Here is a 12,033-nt window from a genome sequence, read left to right as displayed (position 1 = left end):
CGGTGACGATATTCATTTTTTCGTCATGGATGAGCCCACTGGATATTCCCAGCCCATTAACTCATGACGGTTTTATCAGGATCATCACAGTGTATGATTTTGAATTCGTCATACGCTAGTTAGCCCAAGACAGTTGGCCCACTATCAATATTTAGTGTAAAGAAAAGTAGAAAATGTGATTGCAAAAAGTATCAAACCCAAAAGACAATTTGTTAAATTATTTGAACAAAATAATTTTGTTACTTTGTTACATGTTTTTTTGGCAAAATTAAAAATGTTCTCCATTTATTGTGGATGGGAACAAAAAACTTTACACCTATAACTATATATATGGGATTTGAACACAAGACTTGCAAAAAAATAGAAACATGTCTTACATTTGAGGTACTTACACTACGTGTCTAAATGTGCACTTAAGTATTTTTATTTATTTACCGGCCCAGCATCACAGTAGGCCTGGGTCATTCACTCGCCTGGGTCATTCCCGCACACGGCGTGGCAAAATGACAAAAAAAAGGAATCTCCAGGAAATGAACCCTGATCCTAGGTGTTGAAAACAATATGCCTTACCATTGCGCTAGCTGCTCCAGTGTGACAGAACATGATTCTATTAGCCTTTTGTTGGCGGGAGTGGCCCAACATTAGGTAAATAGGGAAAATAGAAAAAAAGAGTGGAGTCCATGGGAATCGATCCCACAACCTGCGAGTTGACAACAATCCGCCTCACCACTGTGCTAGCAACTTGTGTGTGACCGAGTACAATTCTGTTTCTTTTTGTTGATGAATGTAGGAGTAAGTTTCCCCTTTCCTCAATTCCTTTACGGACTCAGTTAGACACCAGCCACGATTTAGAGACTCAGCCACCGCCGCTGGACTCAAACACTGCCGCCGACGGCGAGATTAGACAAGAGCCGCACCGTTGCCCACCACCGCCGCGCCGTCCAGCACCGTCGCCTCCTCGTTTGCCATGTCCTCCCGCATCACCGCTGCACACCAGCAACATCTTGCATCACCGCCGCCCTTCAAGGCTCCAACCCTATCTTGTAGCTCCGCAGCGCCGCTGCCCTCCATTACCGCACCAATGAGAGATGTCGAGTGCGGCCATGCATCCACCTAGTGACAAATCCAACTATTGAGTGGACTCCTATGGCCTTGAGCACGCCTAAAATCGTCAAACGCTAAGCAGCTGCCTCCTCTCCGAGGGGATCCCCATCTGCCTCACCTGAACTCCTACTAACAGCCAAGGTATATATCTCTTCTCTTTTTTTTGTTGATTTTGTTGGATGTAGCATTTGAATTATAGCGGTTAGCTCATTGTGGTTTATCTACGACGTTTGATTAGATGGATAGAAGTTGGGTGCATAGCAAACTATTTTCCCCTGAATACATTGACGGCGTGAAAGAATTTATGAATTTCATTCAGGGGAAATTCAATTAGAATGTTGAAATTCTATGCCCCTGTAGTAGATGCCTTAATCAGAAGTACCGAAAATAGGATGTTGTGAGGAAGCATATACTGATGAATGGCATGGAAACTACTTATACTCGGTGGATTCATCACGGAGAGAGCTTAGATGTCAATGTTATTGAGCATCCTATTGATATGCATGAAGATGATGATGGTTCCACACATGGGGTCGGTGTGACAGAGGATGACAACTATGGTGATCGTTTGGAAGGGATTTTAGGAGACCTACAGAATGCAGCGGCACAGGCAAGGCCAGATGTAGAAAATGAAGTTGGTGCTGAAGAACCTTGTGATAAAGAGTCATTTTTGAAAACTGTCATGAGAGAGGCAAAGCGCCAACTTTATCCTGGATGTTCCAAATTTTCAAGATTCTCTTTGGTGGTAAGGCTTCTACATATGAAGTCATTATATAGAATTAGCAATTCTGCTTTTATTGCACACATGAAGGTATTGGCTGATGCTTTCCCAGAACACAATACACTCCCAAAATCATATGATGAAGCAAAGGGTATTCTAAAGGAACTAGGTCTAGGGTATGAATCAATACATGTGTGCTACAATAATTGTGTGTTGTTCAGAAAGGAATATGACAAGCATGACAATTGCCCGGTTTGTGGTCTCTCGAGATGGAAAGATGCAGAAAGAAAGAAGATTCCACAAAAAGTGTTGCGGCATTTTCCATTGGCACCTAGGCTAAAGAGGATGTTTTCGACCAAAGAAGCATCAGAAGTAGCACAATGGCACAAGTTAAAGCGGCAGCCCAATGAGAAGAATATGAGCCACCCAGCTGATGGTGATGCATGGCAAGATTTCGACCTCAAATATCTAGATTTTGCAAAGGATCCAAGAAACCTTAGACTTGGCCTAGCTACTGATGGGTTCAATCCTTTTTCAGAAAAGAACACAAAATATAGCATGTGGCATGTGCTTGTTGTGCCATATAACCTAGCACCATGGGAGTGCATGGAGGAATCAAACTTTATGATGGCTTTGCTTATTCCAGGTCCGAAATCACCCGGGAAGGACTTCGATGTATTTCTACAGCCTCTTGTAGAGGATTTACTTGAGCTTTGGATAGGTGTCGATACTTATGATGCTATTACTGGCAAATCATTTAAACTTCGTGCTGCAATTTTGTGGTGCATCCATGATTACCCAGCATTGAGCACTCTCTCAGGGCGTACAACAAAGGGCTATTTTGCTTGTCTCCATTGTGACAAGCATCCTCTTTCATATGCCCTAAGAAGCAAAATTGGTTATTTTGGGCACTTCCGTTTCCTTCCAAAGGAACATTCTTTGAGGAGAAACAATGAGTTTATCAGACTTCATGAAAGCAACGATCCACCGGGTAAATTCTGTACGGAAGAGCTACTGGCTGAATTGGAGAGAGTTAAAGACGTCAGACCTGGGAAGCCACAAGGAACTGGGAAAAGGAAGCGTTCCAACTCTGAAGGCGGTCATGTGGAAATTTGGAGCCAGATGGTTAGTTTTTGGAAGTTACCATATTGGAAAAAGCTAAAGGTGAGACATAATCTTGATGTGATGCACATTGAAAAAAACATATGTGAGAACCTAATTGGGACAATTCTCAATGTAAAGGGCAAGACAAAAGACACAGCTAAAGCTAGGCTTGATTTGAAAGATTTGGGTATTAAAAAGGAGCTGCAATTTAGAGAGGATGGAGAGATGCCACATGCTAGATATACCTTGTCCACTGAACAGAAGAAGGCTTTCTGTGCTTTTTTATAGGAGGTAAAGTTTCTAGATGGATTTGCGTCCAACATCTCAAGATGTTTAAATGCTGAGGGAACAACGGTACAAGGGCTAAAAACACATGATTGTCACATTCTTTTGCAAAGAATTTTGCTAGCTACCATGAGAGGATTTCTGGACAGGGATATTTATGAAGCAATAGCTGAGTTAGGGAGGTTTTTTAGGGAATTGTGCAGCAGAACGCTTAACAAGGATGTGCTAGTTCAAATGAAGAAAGAAATCCCTATAATTTTGGTGAAGCTTGAGAAAATTTTCCCTCCAGCTTTCTTTGATGTGATGATACACCTTGCTGTACATTTACCTGATGAGGCATTGCTCAAGGGTCCTGTGCAATATGGGTGGATGTACCCAATTGAAAGGCGGCTATATACTTTGAAGCGATATGTGAGGAATAGGTCACGACCAGAAGGTTCAATTGCTGAGGCATATATTGCTGATGAGTGTCTGACATTTTGCTCTAAATACATGGACGATGTTGAAACAAGATTTAATCAGGAGGTAATAACTCTGCTCTACTTGACAACACACACATGACCACTGGGGCTGATGCAATTGACTGGCCTAATCAGCATAGCCGAATGGATGATGGAGGTGATGGTTTCTTACTGTCATTCTATAAGTTAGGTTTGTATGATGAATGCATTCTTACTGGCTGCCCTTTTTAGATGGCTTTGCCCAGCATGATGACAACACCATCGTGGCTAGTATAGCTGATGGCATTACGCAACATGGTGACGACAACCAGATTGCCAACGAAGGTGATAGTTTGTTCCTCTATTTTTCATATTCCATATTGCCTCAATGGATCAATGTTTGCTTCACCTACTTAATTTTAATTTCAATGTACATTTACAACTAGGGGGAGAGGAGAGAAGGGACTGGGGACATAATATGGGACTTGGTCTCCAAAGGTTAAACCGAGCGCGCCGTGGCAAGCTGCAAGTTGTCATAACTGAAGGGCATATAAGGCCGGTGGTTCCTCTTGTTGCTGCAAAGTTTGCAAGTGAATGCAACATCATAGTTAGGAACCATGTGCCAATACTCCCGCATTGGAAGCTGTACAAGAAAAAACATGCATCAAGTTCAAAGGAGAAAGAACCAAAAGAGAAAGAACCAAACGAGAAAGAACCAAAAGAGAAAGAACCTGCATCTGCGTATGTTGATTTATTCTTAGGAAAACTAAAGGTACATACATTCTTTGGCCCCTTCCACATTTAGTCTCAATATAAGAACCATTGTTTGTTGTTTTATGCCATAAGTTACTGAATTGATATTCTTTTCTACACATGTTCTTCCATTCAATTAGGCCAAGTTTGACATAAACACAGAGGATAACACAGTTAAAAAGGGTTGTATTGAGATGATGCAATCTGCGGTCCGCCAACAAAGATATAGGCTGAAGGCAGAATATTTTGATCCTTTTCCACTACATTTGGTTACAAAAACTTCTCCTGTCAAATGCATGACTGATGAACAGTGGCTTAAACTTTTAGAATCATGGAAGAGTCCCAAAAAGATGGTATGTTTTCTCTGAAAAACCAAAATGATGCCTTGTACATGCTAATCTATCACCAACCTTACATGCATTTTTTGTCTTTGATGTAGGAGATGTGTCAAAAGAACAAAGACAACCGAGGGAAAGTTAAGTACCATCACACAATCGGATCCCGTGCCTACATGGTTCATGTTGAGAATTTGGTAAGTGAGCCATGTTAAACACCTTATAAATAAATGTATGCAACTGTTACTTAAGCATGCTGGGGGATAAAGCTCTCTATATGAAGCTCATCAATAATTTTCATATTGCTGAAATGTTTTCTCACTTTACATAAGGGAATTTGAGATGTATTGATTTATGTAAGAACACAACTACTTGTCATGCTGCTGCTCTAATGTAAGGATAAGTTTACAGAATATTGTGTTTTTTAACATGCTGTGCTCTTGTGATGACAATATTAAGCATATTTTATCTTCCCAAGCCTTTAGAGCCTCACCAGATAATTGTAGCCTTGCTGTTTTCACATGTATCAGTTCTGAACATATTTGTAGATGTCCTCTTCATGAGGCTTTGTATGATGTAAACCAGGAGTGGTTCTCCCTTGTTGTAGCAACTTGCTGCTAATCAATAAAGGTTCCTTTGTCATAAAAAAATATTAAGCTTCTGCTGCTATTAACCACCATATTAAGCTATTTGTAACATGCTGCTGCATATGCTATTGTAACAAGCTACTGCTGCTATTTTTTAGATTTGTCTTTGTATAATTTGGTACAAGCTACTGGTGCTATTGTAATAAGCTACTGCTGTTATTGTAACCGCAACTGTCTTTTTTTTAGTTGGACATGTTCTTCTAGATTTTTAGTTGAACAGTAACTATTCAGGTTAATCCTATTTATAGTTGAACATGTTCTTCTAGATTTTTAGTTGAATAGTAGCTGTCCAAAATTTTGTAACATCTTAATTCATGCCGGACCTAATGCATATATGTTGTTCTCAGGATGACAAATATAATGATGAAGAACCTAATGCATTTGATTTGTTCAAGGAGTGCCACTACAGAAAAAAAAATGCTACACCCCTATTGTACAAGAGGCTATTGTAAGATAATTTTCAGACTTTGATCTTTGTATTTTTAATTCTCTCAACATCAACCATCTTTGCTACTTGTTTGCTAGACTCAGATGGAAAACAAGCTATCTACAACAACAGAAGGTGAAGAACTTAAGTCTGCGGCTCAAGTTGTTGCTGATGTGCTTGCTGAGAACACCACGAAGAATCAGTTCTTGCAGAATGTGGGGTACCAGAATGCCCGGCGTATTTCCAATGAGCAGAGCACTGAACTGGAAGCGGAGAAAAAGACCAATGCTGAGCTTCGTGTACAAGTGGTTGATTTGTCAAATAAAGTGCAAGAATCTGAGCAGGCAAGGATTATTGATCGAGAGGAGATGAAGAGGAGTCAATCTGAGATGGAAGCAAAACTTAACCTTTTACTTAGTCAAATTCGACCAAGTTAAGACGTGCATGGTGCATATCTTTTGCCACTAACTTGATGCATTTTGCTGCTGCTAACTTGTGTCAAGTCAATTTCGACCAAGTTAAGCGATACATGGTGGTATATATTTTGTTGTTGCTGCTCGCATTTTGCTGTTGCTGCTACATGCATCAAGCTGCTGGGCTTCTATGCATTCTGTGTTGTTGGCTTGTGCCATGGTAAACTATATGGCTGTATGCACTTCTGTATGTTAACTATTGTTGGATGAATACTTGTAATCTGATGTTGGTTGCAAATTTATGTGATATATTGTTGGATGGAAATATGAGTTATTTTATTTAATGTGTGGGCTGTGTATTATTTTATTTAATGTGTGGGCTGTGTATATTGTTGCAACAGTAATTATTTGAGCTGTGTGTGGGCTGTGTATATGGGCTGAATGTTCAAAAATGGGCTGTGTATATGGGCTATATGTGCTGTAGTAGTGGACTGAAAAGTGGGCTAAAAATTAGTGATGAATTTGGGTTGCAATATGCTGAAATGGGCCTGTGAAAATGGCTGAAAAATTGATGCGAAAATGGCTGAAATTGGGCCAAACTTGGCCCATCTTTGATTCTGGCCTGTTAACAAATGAGCTGGTGTATCTTTGATTGGCAATTGATTCGTGACGGTTATTTTTTGTCACATGAAATGGGTTCGGGCTGGACTAACTAGGCCTCGGGCTCTATCGTGACGGTTTAAAACCGTCACCGTTTATGTTAATCCGTGATGGTTTTCGACAAACCGTCACGCATGTCAATCCATGATGCTCAATCCGTGATGATTTCTGAAACCATCACAAATGCTGTTTACTGACGGTTTTTCAGTGATCCGTGACGAAAATTTTCCATCATGGATTAACAGGATTCTTGTAGTGTGACGGAGAGTTCGGGGAAGAAGTGTTGGACTTGTCGATAACCTTCCCCCGCTTGTACCTCGGCGAACACAAGCTTTGTACCTCGATGGGTATTTTAGTAAGTATTCGTGGTTCATTTGGTTATAAAGTCTTTGAGTAGTTGACGTATACTTTTACTTGTTTGCTGGTTCGTCGTCCATCCCCATGGCGGATGCTCTAGTAGAGGGCTCCTGATAAAGACAGATAACCCAGATCGATGCTAGAGTAGTAGTCAATAGCGTAGACATAGTGTCTATGCTAGAGGCTACCTTCGTTTGCCTCGTACTCTCCGATTGAGGGGTAGGCAACAAGTGGTGGCAGCCCTATCCGTCCCTCGTAATCTCCCACATTCGGGTACGATGTAGAGCGTAGGCCGGCATCGCTTGGCAAACCAGGTGCAACCTGATGCCCGAAGTAAGCAAGTAGGAGTAAAGTTTATCTATCCTTAGACCCTAAGCCATAGGAATCCTTCTCTACCCTCATCAGCTATCCTTGTGTTGTCCATGGATGAATTAGCTAGAAGATATACCTCCATTCCCTATGGAAGTATGATACCCTGAATACTTCCAGGTGAAAGCTACAACGGTAATTCCGTATGCTTGCGGATTAACATATGTTGACGTTAAGAAGTACCAACAAAGGTAGCCAACTTCTAGAGCAGTTATTGAGCCTTAGGGTCTATGGGATGAGAATTGAATGCCGCTCGAATCTAGGTATAGGCTGAACAGAACAAACTGCCTGCACTACCATCATGTGAGCCACTCTGACAATGCATCTGCTGCTATGTTTTCCTTGCCCTTTTTTAGATGATTTGGAACTGCAGGCCCATCAATCTAGTCATAGTTTTCCTCTACATCTGAGAGGGTAGGTTTTGTTCATTCAGATATGCTAGAGACTTGTGATCTGTAAGGATGATGAACTCCTATCTTTGCAGGTAGTGCCTCCATTTCTCTATAGCCATAATGAGTGCCAAAAACTCTTTCTCATAGATGGATAAGGACGTATGTTTGTCTCCCAAGGCTTTAGTGAGGTAAGCTATGGGCTGTCCATGTTGCATTAGCACTGCTCCAATGATGGTATGCATCTATCTCTACTATAAATGGTTCCTGGAAATTAGGCAGAGCCAATACTAGGGTTCTTGTCATTACCATTTTCACATTATCATAAACTAATTGAGCCTCTAGGGTCCATGCAAATTGGTGAGTGGTTTAGTCATAAGCCCATAATGCTTCACAAACTTCCTATAGTAGCCAGCCAACCCCATGAATGCTCTCAGCTCAGTCACTGTTGTAGGTCCTGGCCAATGTAACATAGTAGAAATTTTAGAAGGGTTAATTGAGACTCCTTTGAAAGAAATGATATGACCCAAATATTCAAGGCTTTCTTGGGCAAAAGTACACTTAGGTGCCTTTAAGTAGAGTTTGTGTTCCCTAAGAGTAGCCCGTACTTTATCTAGGTGTTGCACATGATCTTCTAAGGTTAGGTTGTACTCCCTCCATCCAAGAAAGCATGCAATTCTAGCACAGTATCATGTTTTAGTATATTATGTTTGACCAATTATAGATAAAAACTATAAATATTTATAAATATCAAATAAATATCTTTAGATTAGTTATGAAATGTATTTTCATAATAAATTAATTTTGAGTCATAAATACAATATTATTCACGAAAAATTTGGTCAAGCGTGAATAACTTTATCTGGCACACAACCCATAGTTGCATGTTTTCCTAGACAGAGGGAGTATATCAAGATATCATCTAGGAAAACTAGGACAAATTTCCTGAGAAAGGGCGGTAGCACTTGATTCATAATGCATTGAAAAGTTGTAGGGGCATTTGTTAGGCCAAATGGCATGACTTTGAATTGATAATGTCCTTGGTGTGCCTCGAAAGCGGTATTGTGCTCATCAGCAGGGAGCATCCAAACTTGATGGTACCCTGACTTCATATCCAATTTAGCGAAAAACTGTGCTCTAGCCAATTCATCCAAGATTTCCTTAATAATAGTCATTGGAAACCTATTTTTGATAGTCATGTCATTAAATTTTCTATAATCTACACAGAATCTCCATGAACCATCCTTTTGTTGACGAATAGTACTGGAGAAGCAAAAGGGTTGTGACTATGGGCAATCAGTCCAACTTGTAGTAACTGTTGTACTTGCTTTTCTATTTCAGTTTTGTGCTGAGGTGAATAGTGGTAGGGTTTCGAATCAATAGGTACTGAGCCAGGTATGAATGGAATAGAACGATCATAGCTTCTTTGTGGAGGTAAGACTTGTGGATCAGTGAACACATCTTGATAAGTGTGCAACAATTGCTAAATAGCTTGAGTTGGGCTAACTGATGTACTAGTTGTTGTATTGAGAGTCTCTGTACATAGTCAAGTAACACAAAAGCCCAAACATCATTACCCTTAGTGGAGTTGTAAACTTTGGTTGATGATGTGGCCATATGAGTTGGAGGGGTTGTTGTTGTAAGCCTTTGAGTTTGACCAATATCCCAGCATCAGAGAATTCCAAAGTTTTGTACGCCCAATCACATTTCATAGGACTGTGTGTTTGAAGCCAGTCAAACCCCAAGATTGCATCATAAGGGTGCATGTCTAGGACAATCATGTATGTGGACAAAGTGTAGCCTTGACAATACCATTCCAATTTAGAGACTTTGTTATCTGTTACAATCCACTGTCCATTAGCCAACTTCACTTTTCTTGGTGTCATTGAAATAGTAGGTAATTGAGCCACTTGTACAAAATGGGCGCTGACAAAGCTGTGGGAGCTTCCACTGTCCAGCAGAATAAGCATGATCTTATCTTTGACCTTCGTTTTAAGTTTGATGCAGTTGGTGTGATCAGTGCTTGATATAGCATTCAATGTTAGTTGGTAGAATTCATTAGGCAGAGTGTCTTCAGCTGCTAGTTGATTAAGGACTTCCTCACTAAGCTCCCTATCAAGATCTGCCATGACTGATACCACTTAGCATCATTCCCCTCAAAATGCAATGTAGTAGCTGTGATTCACGTACCTTCAGAATGTTGAAGATGTCAAAATAATTTTTGCACTTGTCATGCCAAAATCCTGGGATTGGTGCCATCAAAAGAGGGAAATTGCATCTTGGGTAGTGCTTGATGTGGCCGACTCTGTTTTTGTGTTAAACTGAGTTGAAGGCTTCTTTGTCTTAGAAGGTTCTGGCTCGTGGAGCTCTTTGTCCTTTGCATAGTGTTGGCACCAATTTTGGCTCTATCCAAAATATGTGAAAATATCTATACCATATTAAACAAAATAATATAGATGGTCAAATTCCATCTAAATATGAAATACACAAAAATGAAATCAATAAGATATAATATGGGCTACGAAAATCGGTCCATCCAAGAGCGCGCGACAAGGGAAGGCGTGTGCATGTGTATTTCATACGTACAAATCAAATACCATGTACTCACATGAAAACGCGGCCGGCTGGCAAGTCATTCGAAGGCCACGTATGAAAATAAAATACTTGATTGACTAAAATAATCAATCATTTTCCATGTCAAAAAATGACGTGGTGATTAGTGAAAAAGAAGGGGGAGGGACTAGCGAGAAAAGAAAAGAGAGCCCATACAGCTTAAGCACGTGGTATATGCGTGATTGATCAAGCTTGCTAATTGTTAAACATATGCATGTGCATGCTACTCTGCCGGTGGAGCGCCTGACCAAAGCATTGCTGGGGCTAGACTCAATTCTTAATCAAGCCAGTTAATCTAATTGCTGGGACCCACTGCTCAGCCGTTGAAGCTCAGATGTCGTCCCCAGGCCCCAGCAGTTCAGGCAGAGGATGCTCCGTGCTTCGGCCTTGACCAAGTTGGACGAGAACTACTTTGACCAAGTCCGGAGAGACCCACGATCACACGTTCTCCGCCAGCGCGCGCAGCAATTCAAACTCCAGCGCGCCGGTGTCATTAGCGAAGGGAAATCAAATGAAAAGAGCGCCATTTAGTCTGGGCAACCGACGTTCCCTCGGCTCTATAAATAGAGAGTGATCGCAGGCATTCGGGACACCCGGCTCCCCGATCGAAAGTGCCGTCCCAAAAACGAAAGTGAGGCTGCCGTAGCCCGTAGTGCCGCATCGCAGACAGTTCCAAACGCCGCTTGGCTGCTGCTCTGCCTCATCGGAGATTTGAAGAACAAGCACATACCCTGCAAAGCCTGCCTCACAAGCTGCTGCGTCAGCACGTTCTCGGCAGGGTCAGATGGGCAACAAGCCAGCGTCTTTGATCCCCCTCTCTCGGTTTCTCTCCCTCTCTGGCTCCAATCAACAAGTTCCATCACCCGCTCCACGATTCATAGTGCCGTCAGGCTGCCTCCTTGCCCCGCTGAAACCAAACACTGCCAGGCTGCCGTTCTGAAGACCCATCAGGCTGCTAGCGTGAGAGACTCCAGAGGAACCAGAGAGGGCTGCAAAGCCTGCCTTAGAAGCTGTTGCGTCAGGACGTTCTCCGCAAGGCCTCATGCGTAGCTTCACTCTATTGAGTTAGTTGCCATGGAGATGTTTCAACGCCCCATGCCGAGAGCTAAGTTCATCATCGTCTCCATGATTAAGGCCTCATATGTGGCTTCGCTACCTCGAGCAAGTTCCATGAGATGTCTCAAGGCCCCATACCGGGTTTGTCATGCAAACCAGATAGGGAAGAGCATTGTTCTCAAGAACAAGAGCTAAGTCCACCAAGATGCTCCTCGCTGCACTCCGCGCATGAGTTCAAATCAACAAGAACCCTTGCCGTGAGTTGCGCGGGAGACACCCAAATTCCATCTCCATGCCAAGTGCTATCTTTGCCTACGCTATATGTGTGGGTTCAAACCAACAGGAACCCGGCATGCTAGT

The 12,033-nt window shown here is 41.8% G+C and overlaps 1 protein-coding gene and 1 pseudogene across 1 annotated transcript; both read left to right on the top strand.

The window, feature by feature from the left end:
• The first annotated feature begins 1,342 nt into the window (after positions 1-1,342).
• Positions 1,343-3,739, top strand: LOC136488986 (uncharacterized; annotated as a pseudogene).
• A 32-nt stretch (positions 3,740-3,771) lies between these two features.
• On the top strand, positions 3,772-6,188 carry LOC136488985 (uncharacterized). The gene is made up of 7 exons (XM_066485750.1): positions 3,772-3,838; positions 3,907-3,999; positions 4,101-4,426; positions 4,548-4,760; positions 4,847-4,939; positions 5,737-5,837; positions 5,915-6,188. Exons 1-7 carry the CDS (start codon positions 3,772-3,774, stop codon positions 6,186-6,188), a joined length of 1,167 nt encoding a protein of 388 aa, XP_066341847.1.
• Positions 6,189-12,033: the final 5,845 nt, after the last annotated feature.

This window comes from Miscanthus floridulus, chromosome 10, assembly GCF_019320115.1.
Source record: "Miscanthus floridulus cultivar M001 chromosome 10, ASM1932011v1, whole genome shotgun sequence".
Taxonomy (NCBI): domain Eukaryota; kingdom Viridiplantae; phylum Streptophyta; class Magnoliopsida; order Poales; family Poaceae; genus Miscanthus; species Miscanthus floridulus.
Note: the sequence above shows the minus strand (reverse complement) of the source record. Positions and strands in the feature narration are given on the sequence as shown.

Excerpts from the sequence above, each read along its gene's own strand:
- LOC136488985 (XM_066485750.1), top strand. The coding sequence starts at position 3,772 with ATGACCACTGGGGCTGATGCAATTGACTGGCCTAATCAGCATAGCCGA. Across the intron at positions 4,000-4,100 it reads CAACCAGATTGCCAACGAAG|GGGGAGAGGAGAGAAGGGAC; the intron begins GTGATAGTTTGT and ends ATTTACAACTAG. Across the intron at positions 4,761-4,846 it reads GGAAGAGTCCCAAAAAGATG|GAGATGTGTCAAAAGAACAA; the intron begins GTATGTTTTCTC and ends TCTTTGATGTAG.